We start from the raw sequence: 24279 nt of genomic DNA, 5'->3' as shown, positions 1-24279 counted from the left end.
TGGGGATGATTCACCAAGAGCGATATAAATGTACAGTATATCAGTTTATCCAGAGTTTATGTGTCATACTCCTGTTTATTCTTTAAGCCTCTGATTTGGTGTACTGGTTTTACCTTACTAGCAGTGGATTAATACTTTACTTGTAGAGAGTTAACTTGCCACATCCCCAAAGAAGCAGAGCTAGTATATAAGAAATGTATTCTGCTTAGTGAAAACAACTTGGGAAGTGCACGTGTCATATAGGAAGCTACTAAAATGCTAACAGTACTTATTAAACATTTCATTAATGCAAAAGTTAAGTATCTGGAGGAGTATTCCTTCCTATCTGTTATGGTTAACTACCAACAGTTGACATTTTCTAATTTGATAGTCTCACATATCAACACTTCTGTCTAATTCATGTAAATAGCCATCCCTTGTGCAATATTTTTACAGATAAAACATTGCTACCTATGTTCAATGGTCTTTTGTTTGTGTTTTAGTTGGGACATGATCAGTTCGAAGCCCTACGACAGGCCTGGTCTAAGCCATGGTGCTGGAGAATCCTGGCAAAAATACAGTTTGTTTCTACAGGAGATGTCACTGTTCAAGCAACAAAATCCTGGCAAGGTAAAGCCAACCAAACAGTGCTTTTTTGATTATTTTTTTAAATGTTTTGAACCTACATCATTTAATGAACCATATGTCAAATAATCAGAAATGTTGACGAGAAGGTACGGAATGAGATGAACCATAAAGAATGAAGCTAATGAGATAAAAAGAAAGGGACATAGAATCTGATAAGCTATGTTTTACTTAATTAAAAGTAAGGGAGTGACATGTATAAAGAAGTATTAAAATGCCATAAGAAATATTTACCCCACTCTAGGTGAGGTGATGTTCTGAAGAATTACACAGATAAGGTAGAGTCACGAATGCAGGGAAGATACTCAGAAAAGGGGAATACGGTTAGGCAGGCTGATAAATCTAATCTCTGGCAGTGCAAAATTTTGCATAATAATGGACAGGCACGATGATTGATAAGGTTGTGCAATTACTTTAAAAATAAGGGTTGTATCATGTTTGGGAATGTGAATAAATATCCATGCTGTGTAGCTCTTGAAAGTTATAGGTCTAGAGTTCTAATAATATCATAGAACTATGATTTTTTTTTTCCTGAAAAATCAAGTTAAAAAAAGAAAATTTGAGGAAAACAAATATCTTGTGAACAGTAAGTAGCGTCTGAGAAGCATGGACAGCAGTGATGTTTATCAGACACGCTTCTTTACAATGGCAGAAACCAATATGTTCAGCATATATTCAGTGATATTGCATTGCACAGAAATTCCAAGCATATTTTCTGTAAATCTTCTGCTAACAGCATCCCAAATGATGGAAACAAATGAAGCTAGAAAAGTATCATCCGCAGCTTTGTAGCTCAGCAGAGTTGAACTGGCATATATTTGCAAGGTTTTCCTTTTGATTGCTTGTTTTCAACAGATTTACAGAAGTATAAAGAATGGCTATTTGCATAATTAACAACAAACAACACTCAACAGCTGTCTGGTCCACTGAATTTTTATTTATTAGGACTAAAAACGCCTGAGCATGTGTTATATTGGTGGTATAGGTACACCAGTCAGTTGATAGGTAGTTAAAGTCTCCCAGAATGATGGTGTTCTTATTTATGGGGAGCTCATTCATGATATTTAGGAACTTGACATGTACTTATCAGGTGATAAACTCATAGCTGATTTTGTTTAGTGTGACTTGGAGTTCACTAACTTCAGTTTGTCAGTCCCTGGGTCTCTGTCTAGTGGTGATATGGCCTCTGCCAAAATGGATACACTGCTGCTATTGCCATTGGGTCTGAACGTGTGCTTTTCACTAAACCCAGGTATGGAGAGACTGCTTTCTGCATTTAAATTAAGTTTAAGTAATTACACATAAGTGTATGCTTTCCAAATGCAGGAGTGCCTCAAGGTTGGGCAGCTTCTGACTTTTGACACTGAGTAGAGCCTCTTTAATTTGATGTGGTTTTGATATTGGTATGTTTGTTATGTAGAAGTATGTGGAAGCCTTTGAATGAAAGATGCAAACCCCCTTTGCAAATCAAATAGGACTGTCCTGTTTTGATTTACCATGGTAAGCATTTCAGTATGCAGTACAGAAGGTAGGCAGATGGTTCACCACAGCATGATTTGCTAACCTGACTAAGTGAAAGCATTATTCAGCATAAGAAGGCATTCCTTATGTGTTTTGTAGCGTGAAAACTGATGGAAGTGTAGTTTTCCTGAATTTGGATGCCACAGGACTTCTGAAATGTAGGAAAGGTCCCAATCTCCAAAGTACATCGAGCTTAGATTTCATTGTAAAATACAAAATCACAAACTAATGAAAAACAAAAAAAAAATTACCAAAAAAAGTCGTCAGATTTTAATAAAACACACTTTAAGCCACAATAAAAGATTAGCACTTTTGTCCACAAAATATATATATGAACTTCATCATATACAAAACCAAGTAACAGAAACATTAATATAGTAGCATTTAAAAACAGTTAACCAGTCCTATCAAACTTGTAATTAACCAATTAATAAATAACTTACTTAAAGAGATAGACTTCTTGAACTATTTTAGTGTTTTGAAGTCCATCTCTTTAAGTAAGTTATTTACAAATTGGTTAATTACAAGTTTGATAGGATTGGTTAACTGATTTTAAATACTAGTATATTAATGTTTCTGTTACTTGGTTTTGTATCTGATGAAGTTCATAGATATATTTTGTGGACGAAAACACTAATCTTAGATTTGATTATATTAAACAGGGGTGTAAGCCAGCTCTGCTGACATAGAGAGATAAAGTTCTGACTGCAACCAAGATGGACTGAGTTTGATAATCAGCTCAGGTATGTGTTGGGGCTAATGTGGGGAATGTGGTTATCTGTGTTTTAGGTAGATAGGGATACATGCACAGAGTGGGATCATCTAGTGACAGAGTCCTTTGCAGCAGAAGCAGATATGCAGAAGGATGGCCTTGGGGCTTGTGTGTGTGTGTGAAACCAAGCCATATATGTGGTAGCCTTCAATACTGGACATATGGGACCATGCAGTTATATGTGGAAGGAGTAGAGGTCCCAAAATGATGCAGGTTGCATGCCCTCTACTAGGGAAGAGATTTGTGACATAGAAAAGCCCTCATAACTGAGTGCTACTGAGGTCACAATCAACCCTCATAGGTGTCTAGATGATGGCCCCCTACTGATGGCTCTTATCCCCATGAATCTGGGAGGGGGGAGGACAAATAGGTTAAGTGCAGTAAGGAATGGCTTGATGGTCAGCAGGCATAGGAACGAAGAGTGCCCAGAAAAAAAAAAGCGTGTAGGAGGCAGAGCCTACTGCACAGGATACAGTGGAGGCTGTTACCCCCCCCCCCCAAGATAATGCTTCTTTTTAACTTGTCAAAAGCAATCATATCTTAGGAAAGACTGAACACACTTGACTTATTGACAGTTGATTTCCTACATCTCTAAAGAGACATGATAAATGTAAGGAAATGCTTTCACTTTCAGTGTGCCTCAAGTCTTAGTGAAACTGACCTTGGACCACTTTTGTGGGGGGGGGCACGTTTGTTGAAGTGTGAGTACTGATGAATCACAGTTCATGAAATGTCCTATATTTGCTAAGTACATCTAGCTGTTGTCTATTAAGAAATAATTTCTAAAATAATAATAATCTAGTCTTCTGAGTATATTTTTCTACATGTTTATAGCTCATATTGAAATGAATAAAGAGTATTAAACATTTTGTTTGGTATGGTAGAAAAGTGACAGCAGCAAGGTAAAATGCATAAATTCTGTAGAATAAATATGTTAATAAATATTAATATTTATTTATAGCAAATGTTATTCAAATATGCACATATGTGTAATAATTCTGATAATAACTCCCTGCTGGAGTGTAGTATGAGGACGTTTCATTTGGGGTTACAAACATGAAAAAACAGTCTGACAAACATGATGAAAAAGCCTTTTACAAAACTGAGATATAATAGTCCTGATACAGCAAAACATTTAACACTGTGTATTTTTCACATTGCATTAATATGTCTCTGACAGTACCAAGCATGAACTTGCAAATAAGAGAGTAAAAGAGCATTGCAAATTATCAGTGAGTTTGGGCCACATGGAAACGGAGATATTAAAATTTATTTGTAGCAACAGTTACACAGATTACCATATTGATGTAAAAGTAATGCTACATGGAAGTTTCATTTAGGATTCCATACATAATGGAAAATACTCTGACATGACTATGATGTGAAAGGCACTAGAAGAACTGAAGATGCCATAGCTTATTTGTTACAGCAATATGTGAAAATGGTACATTTTTGATAATTACATTAATATTTCATTGGCAGAAACAAAACAGTAAAAGTGCCCAGTATCAGGGTATATACAGAAGACCATCTTAGGAGGAATGTTGCATGAAATATATGACTTTATGCTACACTGAAATGAAGATACTGACATAAGACGACAGCACTTGAAATGAAAAGTTGCATATTTTTAATATTTTTGGTCTTAATTTATACAGTAAACTCTCAGTTAACCAGCACCCATAGGGATTGGTAGATGCCAGATAACTGTAGTTTCTGGTTGCTTGAGAGTTACTATTAAAAATATGCCTGACTAATACTGTACCATATACTATTTGTTTGGTTTGACTTGTTCTCAGGATCGGGAGACAGGGAATTTATTTCTATCTTTCTTTTCAAAACTCTAAAACTCTAAAAATGCAAGGAATGTTTCTGCAGGGATAAAACAGAAAGTGCAACACATGAAAATTGTACTGTACTTCTGGTTGCTTGAGAGTTCTGGTTGCTTGAGTTCTGGTTAACTGAGAGCTTACTGTATTGTGAGTTTCATGCATGACTCATTATTACAGCCAGCAACATGGGAAAAAGCAATAAAACTATTTCAGCTTGCAGTGTTTTATAACAATAGAACCCACAAGAACTACAAATTTAACAATTTTCTTATAATTATACTAACAAATATATATTATATTTGGACATTTATTAAACAATAAGTACTATATGGACAGTATTGTAAGGTACCCACATCAATACAGAAAAAAATGGTCGACACCATATGATCGAACTTTTAAAAGTTTGAAAATGTAATAAAAAAAAAATAAACCAAAGAAAAAAGTTACCTGAATGGTTTAATCAGAGGGCAAGCCCCCCTGCAACCCCCGCATGGGGGGCTGCGCTACACCCCCTCGCTCTTTAAATATACTAACTCCGAGATCACACTACAGTGTGCAAAAGGGAAATCTTACCATTCCACACTGTACGGAGATCTCCGTTGAGGCATTCAAACTTTTAAAAGTTTCGACCATATGAATTTCAAACTTGTAAGAGTTTGACAACGTGATATAGACCCCCTTGAAACTATAGACTAATTAATTTAAGTGACATCTGTAATGTCCTGGTCAAATTAGTAGCACTTAAACTATTGGAAGAACTAAAAAATAAACAAACACTAGACTGGAGACAGTATGGGTATAATGAAGAAATGCCTACTGAAAACAACTGCTTGCATTTCTGAGGACATTGTCTCTGAAGTTATAAATAGTAGTGCCTTGGCTGGCATTCTTTTCCTGGTCTCTTAGCTACATTTTTGATTTGTGATTTATTTATTATAAATTAACAACAGCTGGGATCAGTGAAGTAATAACCACATGGATTACATCCTAGTTGATTGGGATACAGCTCTGAGTGTGTTATTCATAAGTAACAGAAGTGAATGGACCCACAGTGATAATTTCCTGGACCATTACTTGTTCGGTATATGTTAGTGATGGTTTAGTACTTGTATCCATTTCTTGTTCGGTATATGTTAGTGATGGTTTAGTACTTGTATCCATTTCTTGTTCGGTATATGTTAGTGATGGTTTAGTACTTGTATCCATTACTTGTTAAGTATATGTTAGTAATAGTTTAGTACTTGTATGGTGCTAGTGTGCCAGAAATGCAGATGGTCAGAATATAACTGCTTAAACATTTAAGGGAGTATAGACAGAAATCAAGGAATTGGCAATGGTAAATGTTTTTATGGTAAAGTTGAGAAAAGGTATTATTATGAGGTATGGAAAAACAAAAGTAGACAAAACTTAAAAAAAAAGGTAACATGGGAAATAGGGATACTAAATGTATGTAATTACTTAGATTGAGTAAATGTATATGATGACTTAGACAGATATGTAGACAACAAATGAGATATCTAAGTCATTAGACAGATATTTAGACAAAGGACTGATTCTGACCATGGATTCTGTCTGTAATAGAGCTGAGAAAGTATGTCTAGCAGCCTTTTAGGAGTCATAAAGAAAGTATTAGTCATAAAACCTATACTGAAGTTTGGAAGTGGAGTTTGGTACCCTGGTAGTAAGAGCCTGAACTGCAAAATGAAAGAATTCAGCAGCAGTTTACAAAGGTAATCCTGGGTGTGTAAGGATTATCATAACAGTACTACTGATACCCAAATGTCAAAAAAACCCAGCATGACGTGATGCAGAAAATTAACTTCTGAAACACACACGGGCAAAAAACTAAAATAGAACCATTTCTCCAAGGGGAAAGTCCACAAGTGCCCTCCCCTTATGTGGGGTGCAAGCCACCCATACCTGCAAATTATGTACATCAACTGTGTAGCTATACAAACACAAAGAAGGTATACATTTCCTGAAGGAAGGGAATCAATGTCAGTGTACGCTTAGAAAATGCACCAACAGTCATTTCCCACAGAAACAGTGGTCAGCGTTATGCTGCTTGATACCGTGTGTTTTAGGCACCTGAAACATGACAAAGGATAACTTAGTGACATGTAGAGATGCTTTACAGCACAGTCTTTTTTAAACACGTTTATTGAATTAGCACTTGTGACATAGGCGAAATTACATTTATATAAAATAATCAAACTGTATTAACAAATGCACATTTGCAAACATAATTCACATATATTGCTATATATCCTATAATCTAGCCCATATTACTCAAATTTTTCAATTCCTGTGTTCTCTTAAATCACATTCCTCCTCCAAAGTATTTTGCTGTGCGTGTAGTTCCCACAATTTTTTCCATGTAATTTACTCCTTCCCTTTTCTAAAGATCCCCCTCCTTTTCTTTTATCTCTGTTGCAATATTCACTGCTTCAGGTAGAGCTGGTTTAGATATTGATTTCCTCTTTCTAGTAATTACTTTTTTGGCAGCCACCAGAATTATACTTAAGAAGACCTTACTATGACTAGGCAGTTCAGATCCTGTATTTTTTTCCAATACAATGACTGCTTTGCCAGCTTCCGCTAGTAAATTCCAGCCCCTCTTGTCTATTCACTGTACCCCTAATTGCAGTCATCCCTATCAGCAGAATCTCCTTTCTCCATGCTCATGTTGGCTTACTTCTTAGTACACTTTCTGCTATTTTATGAATATAATATTCTGTGTGACTGTTGTTATTCACCTTAAGGATTTGTGCCAAAAATCACATTCTTTACTTATTTCTTGAATTATCCACTGCTTTATCATCATCCATTTCCACTTTGAATGGTAGTTTTCTGCTAGTGTTATATGTAAGCCTTCACTGTGTAGCTCTAAAATATTCATTCAAATCTAGTAATCCTAAACCTCATTCTAGTCGGAGGATCGACTTATCCCACTTGACTCTTGCCCTCTTTCCCTTCCAAATAAAGTCCTTCACCTCTTTGTTAATTATGAGTCTACTTCTCTATGTTGAAAAACCTATTTGTCTAATAGCTTTTTGTCGAACTCTATTTGTCGAAGTCTCAATCCGTTGAACTACTTTTAAGCAATTTTTTCCCTGGGGGAAAAAATGCTTCGCCATTATCAGGAATTTGCCATTTTCCCCACTGTAGTGTGATCTCAGAGTTGGTATATTTATTTGGGGGGTTGGGAGGCATAGCCCTCCCATCTGGGTGAGTTTTAAATTTTGTGAATTTTATGATACTCATTGGGTTGGTCAAGCATTTTTTCCCCTGGGAAGAAATTTGCTTAAATTAACATTCAATGGATTGACGCTTCGACAAATAGAGTTCGATAAAAAGGTATTCAATGAATAGTTTTTATCTCTGAAGTAATATAGACCTGTTAATAACTGTCCACAACTTCTTCTCTGGTTGTTAAAAATATGCCTGATCTTTGTATAAAACTAGAGAGACAAAAAACATTTTTACTGCTTGCTGTCCATACCCATAGGCAAAAGCTTCCAGTTTCTCAGTTTTTGTATTATCTTTTGTTTAGTCTCTTCTCAGATATGCTTAGGTGCCATAACTGAATACGTTTTAATCTATACTCTTAAATACTTCATTTTTTCATTATTTATTTATTTTATTTATTTAACATTTGTTTACCAGGAAAGTCAGACTGGGACATAGCCTATTTTCAGTGGAAGCCCAGGGAGAAACACTCCAGATGCATGTCTTTGGAATGTGGGAGGAAACTGGAGCACCTGGAGGAAACCCATGTGAATGCAGAGAGGGCATACAGACTGCACAGAGGGCAACCCAGCCGAGAATCAAAATGGAGAACCCCGTGCTGTGAGTCGACAATGCTAACCACTGCACCATTATGCAGCAATCCCTATAAAGATGTGAATCCCTAAACATATGAGAATTGCTAGGCCAGTTCATGTGTGGGTAAATAGTTTATAGCTATAGCCTTTGTTTTATCTTAATTTTATATCCCAGAAAAACAGGAACTGTTTCAGAATATTCCACAATACTGAGATGTCCTTTAATGTTCCATCAAGCGCAAAATTATATCATCTGCAAATAAAGCCAACTTTTCTTGAACATTATATCAATTATATCCTTGAATTTCTGAGTCACTTATTTTGCTTGCCAGCGGATCTAAATATAATGCAAATAACAAGTGGAAAAGAGGACACCCCTGCCTGGTTCCTCTGTTCATACACATCTTAGAGAGGAACCTTCCCACTTTGAATTTTGCATCTGATCCATCATATATCCTTTTAATTAACTTTATTATTGTATTAGGACATGCAAATACTTCCATTGCCCTACTCATGAAATCCCAGCTTACTCAGAAGAATGTTTTCTCTGCAGCAACACCCACTAATAACAATGGTGTTTTCTTATATTCTGCTTCCCTCTGCATCATCATTGTGCTTCTAATGTTGTCAAATGTTTGCCTCCCCTCTGCAAAACCACATTGGTTCATACCTATTAATGTTTGCCTCCCCTCTGCAAAACCACATTGGTTCATACCTATTAATGTTTGCCTCCCCTCTGCAAAACCACATTGGTTCATATCTATTAATTTTTGCATCATCCTTGCCATTCTTTAAGCCATTATAATCATGGCTTAGAATTGAAATGGCCTATATAAAATTGCATCAGACGGGTCTTTATCTTTTTCAGGCATTACAGCCACCACAATTCTTTTTTCCAGGATGTAGATGATTTCCTTATGTTTAAAATACTGTTAAACAAAACCTTCTCGTTCTTTATCAGTTTCTTCCCTCCTAACTTCCAGAGTTTCACTGGAATACCACCTATTCCTAGAGACTTTCCTTTAAATTGGTTATACCATGCCCTTTTTATTTCATCTCCTCCTGTCTTAACTCCTAGTTGTTGAGTTTCATCTGCCTCTAACCTTGGCATATTTTACTGTTCCATAAATACTTTCATTTGTGCTTTTTCTTGATTTCTCCACTTCTCTACTTTATATAAATTTTCATAAAATGTCCAAAATATCTCTAATACCGCTATAGCATCTCTGGTTATTTTTCTTATTATAGACTCCCTAAGTCTGACAATAACCCTTTCTACTTTCTGTTGCCTAAGTCGTTCTTCCAAACATTTTTGTGCTCTGGAGTTATACTCTAGAGAGTATAAGAAAAAATAAACAGTTGCATAGCAGCAATCTTTCTAAACTCATACATATTATCCAAGTAGTCCCTTATTTTCTATTTGGCACTCTGCAGTTACACCACCTCTTGGTCTGTGAGATTCATCTTATTTTGTATTACAAAATGAGGTGAACGTCAACCTCTGTAAATAATTCTTATTACATCTCAACCAGAACTCCTTTTCTTCTATTTCTACCCAGGTTTTAAACTCCACTTTCCTTCTATCCTACTCACTAGCTATAACTTGTGGAGTACTTTCTATCTTCCCTAATAACTCCTGAGTAATTTCCACTACCCATTCCTTATATCCCTCTCATTTTAACAGGTAGGTTGGGAAGCACCATTGTTTCATCTTTTCTTCATTACCCTGCATTTTTATCTTCATAATTATTGGCACATGATCTGAAAAAGTTATTGGATGTATATTAAAGTTGTCAAATGGTCATGTTCCTGTGAAATACAATTTCTATCAAGCCTACCCCAGTTATTGTACCTTGGAGAATAATATGTAAATTTTCTCCTAATTCCTGCTATTAAGTCAGCATCTTTTATACCAGATATTTTCATAAATGTTTTGTTATATATTTTCCCTTGTAGGTCTCCAGATATATCTTCACTGTTGCAAATCATATTGCAGTCTCCACCTATAAGTAATATTCTCTGCTGAAAGCTAATTATTTCTCCCAAATTTTTTAAGCTCCAAAATAGTAGTTTTAAGTGGAATATAAATGCCAGTGTAATCCTTATCCCTTGGCTGTAGCTCCTTGCTACTACAAATCTGCCATTATTATATCTTTTCTATCCTTTTCGATCACTACAGTAGCTCCTCTAACAATTAATATAATTACTCCTCTTTTCCTTTGTCTCTGATATTCTACAGAATATCCATTCTGAAATTCATTCTTTATAAAATGTACATGGTCATTTCTTTCCAAATGTGTCTCCTGTAGCATTGCTATTTGCACTCTGCATTTCTAAATCTAATTAAGTATTCTTTCCTTTTTGTCTATACCTGTGAAACCATTCCCATTCCAAGATAACATGGAAAGTGTCGCTGTTATTTGTAATAAGTCATTATTCTCACCTATTATGTATGGCAGCTTTTTTAAATGTCTAATTCCAGCTTTTGTGATACATACACTCATTATGTTTGTCAAGGTAATGCTTGATAACACTTTTTATCAACATTGGAACCTATATCACGTTTTACAATAATTTTTGTTTTATTAAAAACCCTCAAAAAAAAACAAAAAAACCCCAGACATCCACAGAATATACCCATAATCTATTAACTTAATACAAACACACATAACTATAGATTTTCAAATAATGAAGTTTAACCCTCCTATTAGGAACATTTTTGATAAATAGCTGCTAACACAGGCTCTAGTTCTCCCTATATTCTGTTAGTCATTGCTAGATACTCATGTACCAGACATGCATATAGGTGAACTAGTGATTCTCCAATTTGACCGTAGGTGTGCATACAGTGTCTGAGTAGAAATACGTCCTACGATAGGCTGGCATATCTCCAGATTTAGTTCTATGCCTTATGCCCATTGATTGCCAGGATAGACTCCAGCTCTGCCATGACCCTGAATATGACAAAGAAGGTACTAAAAAAGTAAATGACCGAATGAACCTTCCGTATGGCACAGCTGAAGCCACTAGAAGACAATCTTTACTTCCACTGCTTGAGTACAAGTCTCTTCCGTAGTTCAGGATTTTAATTACAAGCCCTGAATAACCATTTTTGAGCTTTCTCATGTTGAGTGCCTGACAGCCATCTAGCTGGTGTCTGTGATCTCATACACTTTCATCCAACTGGATTAGACCTGATCATGGTGCAGCCATCATGCAGGTTGTCATCTCTTCTTTCTCACTGTATAAATGCTCAAATGAGGAACATGCAGTGGGTTGAGTGTAGGGGCCACCACCTACATCTATAAATGAGATACCTCATTAGGGAGCCGTGTCCCCCATTCTCAAGCACACTGCTCCCACCAGGTCCATGGTCCCACTGGAGCATCACTGGTCAGAGAATTACCCTGTCGTGCTACTGTTCCTGCTCCTAAGCCTGCGGCTGGGAGAGAGAGAGAGAGAGAGATCGAGAGAGAGGTGGGTAAGAAGGCAGTGCCTCTTCACTCATCTTCCATCTATGGTGGCTCTTGTGGTCCCTAGGTCTGTAACTAAACCCAGTTTAGCTAGATCAAAGTCAGGACTCCTGTCCTCTGTGCCATGAAGCCAGCATTCAGAATGCTAGGAAAAACTGAAGTCTTCAAGAATAACGTGCATTGATAATAAACGTTTCTGTCATGAACACCATTGTAACCTACTACCACAATTAAGATAAGCTGAGAGAGTAGAGAAATGTGAAGAACTAGATCTTAGTTCCCACATATGCAAGATCCATCCATTATCAAAAATGGACAATATTCCTCAGAAGCTTTTGAACTCTTTGTGTCATCCATGCACCTTGTGCTACTAAGAATTCAAAACAAATCTTTCTTTTGTGGTACTTCAGAACTTTGTTACTGGTATTATCGTACACACAGTAGTTTCAAACCTCAAAATAAAACCATGGCTGAATAACAACTGACACAATTTCTACTTGGATACTTGCCAAATAGTTATAACAATACAGCATGCAGAGCTTATCAGATGTTTTGGTCTGCTTTTATGTTTTTTGAAAGATTAAAGTTTCATTAGCTCAAGCTCTGTTTTCCCTTAAACCATGTAAATTTAAGCTACAAAGATATACCTTTCCTATCTCGTGTGTGTGTGTGTGTGTGTGTGTGTGTGTGTGTGTGTGTGTGTGTGTGTGTGTGTGTGTGTGTGTGTGTGTGTGTGTGTGTGTGTGTGTGTGTGTGTGTGTGTGTGTGTGTGTGTGTGTGTGTGTGTGTGTGTGTGTGTGTTTTTATATATATATATATATATATATATATATATACATATGCATATATATATAGAGAGAGAGAGAGAGAGAGAGAGACACACACACATACATACAGGCATTCCTCGAGTTACAGACATCCGACTTAACAGACCACCCATAGATAAGTAAGGGCTGCCAGAATGATGGAAGCAACATGAAATTAAATAAAAATCTTTAAAGTTGCTAAAATCTTACCTTAAAATGAAGAATTCTGTTGTACTTTCTTTTTCATATGAAATACCACACTGGAACAGGGGGTATAGATAAAAAAAAATGCCTTTGTCCCTACAACCTGGGACTTCATCAGAATACAATGTTACACTACACAGACGAGTTAAATTTCCCTCCAATGCTCACAATAGGTTAATTGACAATTGCAAAAATTACTTAAGGAAAAAGGAAACCCAGTGCCAATTAAGGTTGGCTGCTATATTTCCCCGGGTTTAAATGATGTTATTTCTATTTCCTATGCTGCAGGAAAAAGCTGAAAGACTGTAGAATAGATCTTTTAATATTTTATTTCCTAGTATGGAATCTGATATTTGGGAAGTTCTTATACTAGTAAATGTTTTTACACTTTTTCATATTCCATATTTCATATTTTTATTCTTTACGTTTAAATGGGTGTGCTTTAAAAAGTTTTTAAGGAATGTGATTGGTTTGTCAATTAACCTATTGTGAGCATTGTTTTCCATCTATACCCCTGTTCCAGTGCAGTTTTTCATATGGTTAGTTCGTTTTTTCAAACATACTTGGTTCTTAATACTTTTCTTTTCCCCGTTCGTGAAGCTGCTTGCATGTCTTGCTTGAGCAGTTACTTCCACCTTCATGGAGAACAAGAAATCCAATTGGTTAAGAGATCGCTGTGTTGGTGATCTGATTGGTCAAGACTGCTGGCTTGTGCAGTACACAGTACCGAAACAGTTACTGTACTGTACAGTAGCATGGGCAAATGGTATTGCAGCTCACTAGGGTCTAGATGACAGTAGGAGGTCTGGCAGAGGTCTGAAAGTCCAGGAAAGAGTGAAAAACATTTATTCATGATGCCTGTAGGACAGAAATGTGAAGTAAAGCTTAAAAAGAGGTAAGTTTAACATATTGTTTATGCTACGCTCTACTGTACTGTACTATATTGCAGTACAGCACAGTAGAATGTTCCATATACGTGTTTCAACTTACATACAAGCAGACTAAAAAATGGATCTCGTCATTAACCCGGGGACTGTCTGTATATATGTATGTACATACATACACACACACGTGTGTGTGTATATATATATATATATATATATATATATATATATATATATATATATATATATGTGTGTGTGTGTGTGTGTGTGTGTGTGTGTGTGTGTGTGTGTGTGTGTGTGCGTGCACGCACGTATGTGTCTGTGATATATGTATGTATATATATATATATATATGTATATATATATATATATATATATATATGTATATATATATATATATATATATATATATATATACACGTCACATATATGATGCATGTCTGTTTGTATGTGTGTGTGGTTAAATTGCCTATTCTACTTGTATTATGTGTTATAATCTTCTCAGTTATTTGAGTTTTTATTAATGCCATTGTGTGGAGACCTAGGTACCTCACTGTCAAAAGTAAGTAAATGAAATAAATGTTGTAAATGACTCCTAATGTAGCCAGGGAGTGCATCATTTGGAAGATGCAAATGTTTCATTCTATTACTATTACATTTTCATTATATAAAAGGATAAGCGTAAAGGGTGCTCAGGATTGCCATGCTTTAGATTGCAGCACTGTGTTATGTTCTGCTGCCCAGCTATTAAAATATCCCATGATTTCATTCATGTTTTATTAAGCATTGCAACATGACGAACAAATCCTTTCATATTCATTCACAACATCTTGCCCTTTATTTGAGAATAACCTTAAAATGTATTTTAATTAAAATCAAGTGTTATGGTCTTTCTTAGTATGGGTAGGACAACAACAACGTTTTGTAAATAATTATTGAAGCTAAAATATGGTGCAGTTTGTAGCTGGACTGTAGGGGCAAGAAGACCTTAATTTTAAGGACTTTCTTAAATGATATTTGTAAAATGGACAATAAACTGTCTGACATTTGCATCAGCACTTTTTCTCTTAATCTTCACATATGCATGGCCGCATATGCCCTGCTGAGACTCCAGCAGATGATACTTTTTGTATTTACTGCTAAAGCAAAGCGGGTTGTTTAATTGCACCTTTAGAAATATTCATTAAACAATGGACTCCTCATTAAGAGATACTGGATGTTTAACAATAGCTTCTGCAGTCATGTATATAAAGTGGTTCTGCACCCACATTATATGGCATGTGTCTCCGTTATTCTATTGATTTATACAGAATATAGCACCTAATGGAACACTGACATTTTTTTTCTTTAAATGTTTAAAGAGGTTGTGCATGTGAGTCTCTCATTAAACTTATCCATAGGAAAACATTAAAATTTCACTTCTTCATACTTCAAGGCTGAAGATTCTCCAAACCTCAGGGTCTAAGTTGTGTAGGAGTGCCCAAGATAAGGGTAATAATGGGTAACTTATGAAACATAGATTATTCTCCATCTCAAGTAAGCATGCAGACAGAACTCAGACATATGCATGTTTGTGGACTGCATAATCAGTACTGCACCTTTGAACTGTGTGTCTATCACATATATGCAGTGTAAATCAGTCGAGTTAATCAAACCACATAGAACAGCTGCGGGCAATAATTGTGGATTAACCAATCCTTAGGGACAAAGGAACCAACAACTAGGGGAGACAATATAATTTGGCAAAGGAAAGCTGAGCAGTCATAAATGGTCCATGAATATACTTGAGTCAGACTTCTCATTAAGTACCAAGCTACTTCTGAGCTCTGAATTTCCTCATCCTTTTAATTTTGATGGTCATACATACATCCTGATCATAACTGTAGCAGCCAGGCAAGGCAATTTAAAGACAGGTTGGGGTATTTTCAAACAGCAGTGTGCAAACTTTTTATGAAACTACATTGGTGTGCAGTGTTAATGCTAACATGGTACATAATTTTGCAGCATTCTGCTACTCTGCCTGATGCTACACAGCTTATATGGCTGGTCTAAAATGCCTGTCATCATATCAGAGAACTCTTTGCCCCACTGCTCCACCCTCCAGTTGTACGGTCCCTTGTCCCTAGGAACTGGTTAATTATACAGGGTTTCCACATAGCTATACATTTATCATACTTGAAGTGGGAGGCCGGTGCGTTATACTCTCTACTGAACTAACAGCCTTGTGTGAAAGATATCTCATTGGTTGGCCATGCACACAAATAATATTACACTGATAAGTGGCAGGCCATCTAAACAACAGACAGCATGGTTAGTAGCACTCATTCCTGACGTACAACACGGTACCACAGTAATTCTTTGCCTGTATTACATGACTACCATTAGTCCTGTTTCTGATTATTAAACGGATTAATCCTCTGCTTCCTTCTAATGGTGGTGCTACAGACCCCCACTCTTGTACAGACTTGATTGTTTGCTACTCACAAGCGTTTTTAGTTCTTTGGCCATGACTATGGAGGTCACCTCTTTTGCATATATGTGAATGAATCAACCAGGTCTGTGATTTCCACATATTGGCTAAAGACTGCAAATGTGTCCTTAAGGGACAATAATTTTAGTTAGTTCATGATGTTTTTCTGCACTGCATTCCATGGACTCACAATTACACAATGTTGGTTTTATTTCCAGTCTTAATACTTTTAAACATTCTGTGCCAGTGTTACTTCCTATATTGTTTTTGCTGAAAAAATGGTGGCTTTGTGTCTATTTGTTTTTACTTAACACGGGTGCACAGCTGCCCCACATAACTTTAACAGAGTTCCCTATGTCCATACACTAGTGTGTGTGGCATCCTGAATTCTGCATAATGCCATACAGGCTCACTCTCATGATAGCTTCACACCTGCACTGTTCCAGGTACTTCGCAGAGTATATGTTCCTGCTCCATAGCTGGCAGGCTCTTGTGAACTGTGTAGGACTTCAGTAAGTAGTTTTGTACAAGTGCACTAGCCCTACACATTTGTGCACAATGTTTAATAATACCACTGAGCTCTACGAAGAAGGAAGAGGAGAAAATAAAGGAAGTAAAAGGGAAAGAAACAATATCTATATTTTGTTAGCTGCGGCATCCCCACAATTCTCAGCAGTTAATGGCTGGGTGAATTATATAGGCTTAGATTTGTCTCTGTTTTCAGCAGCAACACAGAATAGGTTCATAGACTCATAGAAGGTTACTCGGCTAACGGCCCAAGAGCCCTTGCAAACTTAGTCATATTTATCCTGAGTTACCCCAGTTGTCAGTGGCTGGGTGAGTGAAGTTCACAGATGTATGGTAGTTACTAAAGACTTCCTCTGTCCAAGAGGGACATGGGTGCCATTCCAGGAGTGAATTTTTGGTCATCCATCCTTTGATCTAGTTTGCATTTGAAGATGTCAGGGGGGTGCTCTGTTTCACATAAATTGTAAGCTTGTTCTAGAGAAGTGACAGTCTCAGGGAAATGTATCTATCTCTCCAGCATGACGTGTTCATGTCATAGTCTAGGTTAAGATCCATCGAGCGAGTGACCTTCATGCAGTTTGATTTATGAATGTGTAGGATATCCATCAGGGCCGGGTCAGAGATTGACCTGTAAGGCAGGCACAGGTCACCCCTTAGCAACCTGTAGGAGACAGAATACAGTAACAGGGCATTCAGTCTTTCTGTGTAAGACTTTTTTTGTGTACCTTTTAATTTCTTGATGAGAAACCTCTGTGGTCTGTCCAATTGTTGCAGATGTCTGGTGAGGTACATGTAAAGAGAGCATTGTACTCAATTATTGGTCTGATGAGAGCTGAGTATAATGGAATTATAACATCCTTAGATTTTGTACTTGGATCTGATGAAGTGGTAAATTCTGAAAGTATGAATCCTTGTCAAGAACTCTTTTTATCTTTTTATTGTATATATTTCTGGTGGCTGTGTTGGTGTGCTCACATTTTGCTTTCATTTACTGTGCATTTATAGTGTGAGCAATCTTCAGTAGTTTGGTATTGCTTCGGTTTTTTGCTGTTACTATGGATACATGGTGGTCAAAGTTCAGGTTACTCTTGACAACTCAGAGCACGTACCATTGGGTCTACACTTAGGAGGGTGCTGTCTATAACATAATTAGCAAGGATGTCAACATTCCCAAAGGGAATAATGATGATGTATTTTTTTGCATTTAATTTTAACCCATGGCTTTGGTGCCAATCATTTGTCTGCAGTATATTAACATTGTTGGGGTACTCAATGATTGTTCCCAATTTGCAATTGTCAGAGAACTGTCAGTTACAGGCCGTCCAAGTTTGCCTGGACTTCTGAAAAATTAATTCTGAACAGTAAGGGGTTACTTAGTTTACTAGAGGTGAAGTCACCCACTTTGACAGTATGTGTCCTGTCGGTAAGCCAGTTGGCTAACCGTCTGGTAATGTAGGGGTTACTTCCCACCTGGGATAGTTTCTGTGTAATAGCTGAGTGGGGAATTGTGTCAAATGCCTTAGCTAGGTCAAGGTAAGGTGGCATGCATTGTCTTGACCTTGTCCAGGTCCTTGGTGACTTTCTTGAAGAAGTCAACCATGTTTAACAGGCATGATCTACTTTTAACTAATCTAAACTGGGTTGGGTCCAGAGTTTGGAGATTATATATGCCCTTATTAATAAAGTCCATAATGATTCTTTCCATGGCCTTTCAGATGAGGCTATTCAAGCTTATGGGCCTATAATTGAAAGGGGTGGTTAATGGCCCCCTTTGTGCAGAGGGATTACTTTTGCTGTCCTCCATGCTGCTGGAACATAGCCAATTCATAGGCTGTGGGCAAACAGGGATCGAAGTGCATCTGCCAGGTCATGTTTTAAGTTATTAAAAAGGAAACCAGGGTTGTTGTCTGGTCCCACTGATGCCATGTTTTTGGCCTAGGAGAGCACCAAGATGACCTGCTCTCTTAAGATAACAGGCTGAGGAATGGTGGCAGGTATACTTTGGGGAATGACTGGAGGGGACATGGGGTGAAGTTTTCTCCAAATCTGTCACTGAGATATAGGAAGAAGGAAAAGGGGAAAATAAAGGAAGTTGACTTTTTGATAAAAAGCACTTGTATTCTTTCAGGCCCTTTTTATTTATACACACAAGAAACTTATGGTTGTTAACTTACTTCATTACTTTCCTTCCCGTACCTAAAATTTTGAAAACCTTGCACTAATGTAGATATTCCCTATAGTAGCTTCTGGTTCGTTCATATTGCTGGTTACCAATTCACTCATAACCTATGCATATTAATGAAAAGGGCAAAAAAACTGCAAACAGGAGGAAATAAAAGGGATGAAAGAAAGAAAGAATATAAGTGCTTTTTATCAAAAAGTATGCTCTGCTTAACCTGGATATTGATACTTCTCAGGAACATACAAGAAAGGGGTAAATTAATGCTGGCAGCTTGCCTCAAGTGCTTTTGGGGTTAAAGGGGAACATGCTGGAATGCTTTCACATGGCACTTATGTCACCCACTTTCTTAATCAAAATGAGTTGATTTTTTGTTTGAAAATGCTCCATGGTTGACTGCTCATGGAGTAAATAAGGAACATGTTATGCTGCAGTGGTTCCACCACTGTTCCAAGTGCTTTACCTACGTCTGCATGGCATGTACTGAATAAACTAGCTTACATGAGTATGCATAATGTCTAAATATATACAGTCAAAGGTAAGCTGCTCTTCTGCAAATGAAACCTGCACAAAATCAAACTGGTATGTTTTTACAAGCAGACAACACCATAAGGGGGAATCGCCTCTCACATCCTTCTTACTTTATCAGTTTATCTTTGAGTTTATTCTACCTTTGAGTAAGACCAGTCACTTAAAAAATGTCTAAATCTTTTTCAGACACATTGCAGTCTTGGAGTCAAGCCTTCTTCAAGCAGACTGTTGCAAGGACACTATGTGATATAAATTAAACTAGACTCATCATATTATGCTTGCTCATAATTAAAAAAATATATGTGCTTGTGAGTGTTGAAGTGTGTGAGTTTTTGATATGCGGTAACATGCAATCTCCCACACAGATGCAGCCTTGAGGGCTGAATATGTGCATTGGATTTCATCATCAATGTCTGCCATTCAGATTTCCAGGCTGTAAATCTCGTTCATTTGCATGCAAGTCCACTGGTAAGGGAGTGGTAGGATTTCCATGTAGTGTCTGCACTCTTGTAATAGCTTGATAAAAAGTCAGTGGGGAGCCACTAAGGAGAATAAAGGAGATGTCCCTTGTAATGTAAGTATTTTTATGATACACCATTGATAAATAAAAGTCTCAGGACTGATATGAATGCCATTTTGGAAGGCAAGTAATGAAAGATGGATTTCATAAGTATAAGGGATAAGACTGAAAGGTCTGGACACCTGGAGAGTCAACATGTAGTCTCTGTAAAACTGTTGCAGAACTTAGCACTCCAGTGGAGCATATTTTCATCTAAGTAGGTACCTTGTGTATACCTCCAATACTTTGGAGTGGGTCAAGTGAAGCAAGTAGGCCAGAACTAAGAAAAAAGCCTATGAATCTCATTTCTAACAGCTGATTATTTCTGGATTTACAATTATGGTTACCACCTGTCCCTCTTTACATGGGACAGCCCCTATTTGGGCTATTGTGTCCTATGAAAAAACAAAAAAAAACCCCCCACAAATGTCCTGAGATTTTTAGGACAAAAATATTTCCGACGTTTCCTCAGATAGCTGCATAAAACACTTATTTTGTATCTGAAGCCCCATAATATTATATTAAGTCATGGAACCAACTAAAATTTTACAAGAATGCGCTTTTATTTTGTCAAAAAAGTGATGTCACCATTCATTTGCACTGGTAGTGGGTACAATTCATCTTACAAAATCTCATGTTTTCATAAAAAGTCCCACTTTGGACATTTGAAAAGCCGGCAACCCTATTTAAATTTGCCCAACATGGTGCCCACAGCATCCACAAAGAGACTGAAAAGATGTGTGAACTTTGCAGATAATTTCATTTAGTTCTGAACCACGTGTTTCCCCTGACCAATAAGATCACGATACAGCAGAGAAGATTACTATATGAATTACCATTTGCTGATACAGAGTACAGTAAGATATGGCAGAAAAAAAATAACTTTGTATAGCCCACTGCAGCGGCTGTGCCAGTAATAGTGTAGACTTAATAGAACACTATCAGGGCAGGTTTTTGTACAAACTGGTTTCAGTCTTCAGGCTGTGAGAATATTGTGTAAGCAGGTGGTAGAAGGCCTAAAAAAACTGTGAGGAAATAATGTCATTTGTGTCTGGAAACTTCTCCATTACTTTAGGACTACTGAGATCCAGTGACAAAAAAAGTAGGGTCAAACAGAGTAGCCAGAAGGTTTGATGTGTTAAGAAAAGGTACTGTGATATAGTCCAGTGATATACCTCAAATAAAAAATAAATAACAGTTGTTGCACTACTTGCATAAGGAGCAAAGTTTACACTGACAAATAGGAGATGGGCATCCAGATCATCTAGCACTTCATTAAAAGTAGACAAGATCGCCAGAAGAGAAAGATCCTCCAGCTCCTGTGATTTCTACCATGGCTGGTGCCATGGCTGAGCAAAGTAATTTAAAATACATACTTGACTTATGTCAGTACAAGGCAGTTGTATATTATTTTTTTTTGGTTATCTTTGCAGCTGACTGTCAACCTAACCTGAATGCCCTTCCTAGTTCCTGGGCCTACGAAACACTGCATCCTCCCATGGACTATCTCTGACTCTGTTTTGGGCTATCAGGAGTATGAGGCACCTTAAGGCAGCATCATATGCTGCTGAGGAGGATTTCACTCTCCCTTATGTGAACATGCACAGTCTGAAAAGGATATGCAATGGGCATGAAGCATATTGTCCCACTCCAATGGTGAATCAGTGAATACTCCACCTTCCGTATGGACAATAGCCCCCTAAGTGTGCCCAGTTACCTTTGCCAAGCAACAACTGGGTGGCATACCCATGTGCTCACCCTCCCACTCAGGATGAACATGCACCCATCCTCCCTTGCCAGCACCTCAGATACATGTGCCATATATTGAAACTGCATCATCTGGGCCATAGTCAAGGCTTTATCCCTTTGTGCCACTCTACTGACTATGCAGCAATATGTTGCTGCCCTGCAGTGCTTAGTTCTTCATTTGTTTTTTTGGCTATGATGTCTTTAGTGTGGAGCCTATATTTTCCCCCATCTCAGTATAGGTTTTCACCAGGTGCTGCAGTCCCTTCACACATAGCAAAGACATGTCTTGGGTGAATTGGTAGCCCTTTGAATTGCCCATAGGGGGCGGGTGTTTGTGTGTGTGTGTGTGTGTGTGTGTGTGTGTGTGTGTGTGTGTGCATGTGTTTGTGTGTGTGCACGCGCATGTGTTTGTGCACGTGTGTGCGCGCGTGCATGTGCGTGCGTGTGTTTGTGTGTGCGCGCACATTTGTGTGTGTGTGTGCACGCGTGTTTGTGTGTGTGCGCGCACATGTGCGTGCGTGTGTGTGTGTGTGTGTGTGTGTGTGTGTGTGTGTGTGTGTGTGTGTGCATGTGCACGTACACACATCCACACACACGTGCACATGCATGTGGGTGCATGTCAGCATCATATGATAGTTTGGTGCCCTGTTTGTGATGACCTCTATATCTCATACCCTCTGAATGCCACGGTAGGCTTCAGCATCCCCACGACCCTACACTGGACCAAGTTGGTAATCACAGAAAGAATAATTGAACTTCAGACATTAAGCAGTAAGGTTCAGTGTACAGTAGAAGACCAACTATTTTGAGGAGTTTACTAGATTGCATTTTATGGGCCTGCCTTAAGAGCTGTTCTAATCTGCCATGCTTTCCAGATATAATGTGAAATCTAAACTCATAATCTTAGTGGAATATTCACCATATTCAGGTCCAAATATCATAGTGGAGTCTTGCTATATCAGAACCGTAAAACGTGATGGCCGTTGTTATATAAGATCCCGAAAGGCAAACTTCAAAAGAAAATATTGTGAGAGTTTGTGCAGGCCCAACATGTTTTAAACTAATAAATTTCAGTAGCACACAACTGACACACAACAGGGATAGACAACTCAATAATCCTTTATTTATATGGGACTATATAGAGATTATTTTATAAGGTAGGAACTACTCTGTTGGATAAAGAAATGTTGTGTTTAGGGTGCATTTGTTCTTTTATATTCAGCTGGAGCTTGTACTAGTGGACATCACTTTTTTTCAGCCTGTTAAATAGATAATTATACCTCTACAGTTACTGACTTTTAAAATAAAATAACTTTTATTAGAAATAATAAGAAATGCATTGATGTCTTTTGATCTCACAGGCCTTCTTAGGGGATGGTTTCTTACATCTGAAAGGTATGGCAGTGGGACCTAATTTTCGTGACATCATATCTCTCAAATATTCACGATTTTAGCTCAAATGTTTGATTTGTCTGTGATTTTTCAAGGCAAGGCAAGTTTATAATGAAATGTTATAGCAATCATTAAAGTCACATACCTTGTTTTCTTCAGAAAATGTATTCTAATTAAAGTTATCTTATTATGTCAACCTTTAAAGCAGAATTAATAATACTTAAAAATTGTTTTTGATGTAGAATCTTTGCCCCATATTTATTTTGGGTCTGTACATGATTCTATAAAGATGCTGTCTGATATGCACTAATATATTCATAACACTGATCAAAAGAGAGTATGTATATTCATATATTCTAAATGCCAGGACTTAGAAACTATACTCTGTTTTCAGGTATAATTTCATATTTATTGTGAAGGGAAAAAAATCTGATAAAATTATTACAAAATTACTACTGTTCTAATAGATTTGGTTTGAAGTTCACATTTTGTTATGAAAAATAAATTACACTTTTCGATACAAACCTGCTCGCAAAATTAAAGTTTCCATTTACCTTAAATTACATAAGAATTTGGTGTTTCACAGAATTTCATATATGCTGCTAATGGCCATCCACATAATCTGACCTACTCACTTCCATGCAGTCTGATTATTAGAATGAATATGTTATATTCTGCAAAAAAAAGTTTGAAGAAGAATTTAGTGATTTCTGTGTTATTGGTAGAAATGTCAGTGAAAAGCCTGTAAAAGGAAACTATTGAAATGTTTACTGTGAATAGCAGGAGTAGATTTGTAAACAAACTGTCACAAAGATATGAGTCAGATAAAAAAAGTAAACCAACATGCTAATGTATATTTGCTGACAGTTATTTGGCTAATAAAATGGTAGAGGATGTAAGCATTAAAGTATTATTATGAGTTATCCAGACT

The 24279-nt window shown here is 37.1% G+C and overlaps 1 protein-coding gene across 1 annotated transcript in view; it reads left to right on the top strand.

Annotated features, from left to right (window-relative positions):
• RETREG1 (reticulophagy regulator 1) overlaps positions 1 to 24279 on the top strand; it is a 1271534-nt gene that overhangs the window by 984443 nt on the left and 262812 nt on the right. Inside the window, exon 4 of the mRNA XM_044065221.1 lies at positions 483 to 609. Within this exon, the coding sequence (XP_043921156.1) occupies positions 483 to 609 (127 nt within the window). The remainder of the gene's footprint in view (positions 1 to 482; positions 610 to 24279) is intronic.

Source organism: Protopterus annectens, chromosome 3.part0 (genome assembly GCF_019279795.1).
Source record: "Protopterus annectens isolate FY-2018-M chromosome 3.part0, PAN1.0, whole genome shotgun sequence".
Lineage (NCBI taxonomy): Eukaryota > Metazoa > Chordata > Ceratodontiformes > Protopteridae > Protopterus > Protopterus annectens.
This window is presented reverse-complemented; position numbering and strand designations above follow the sequence as displayed.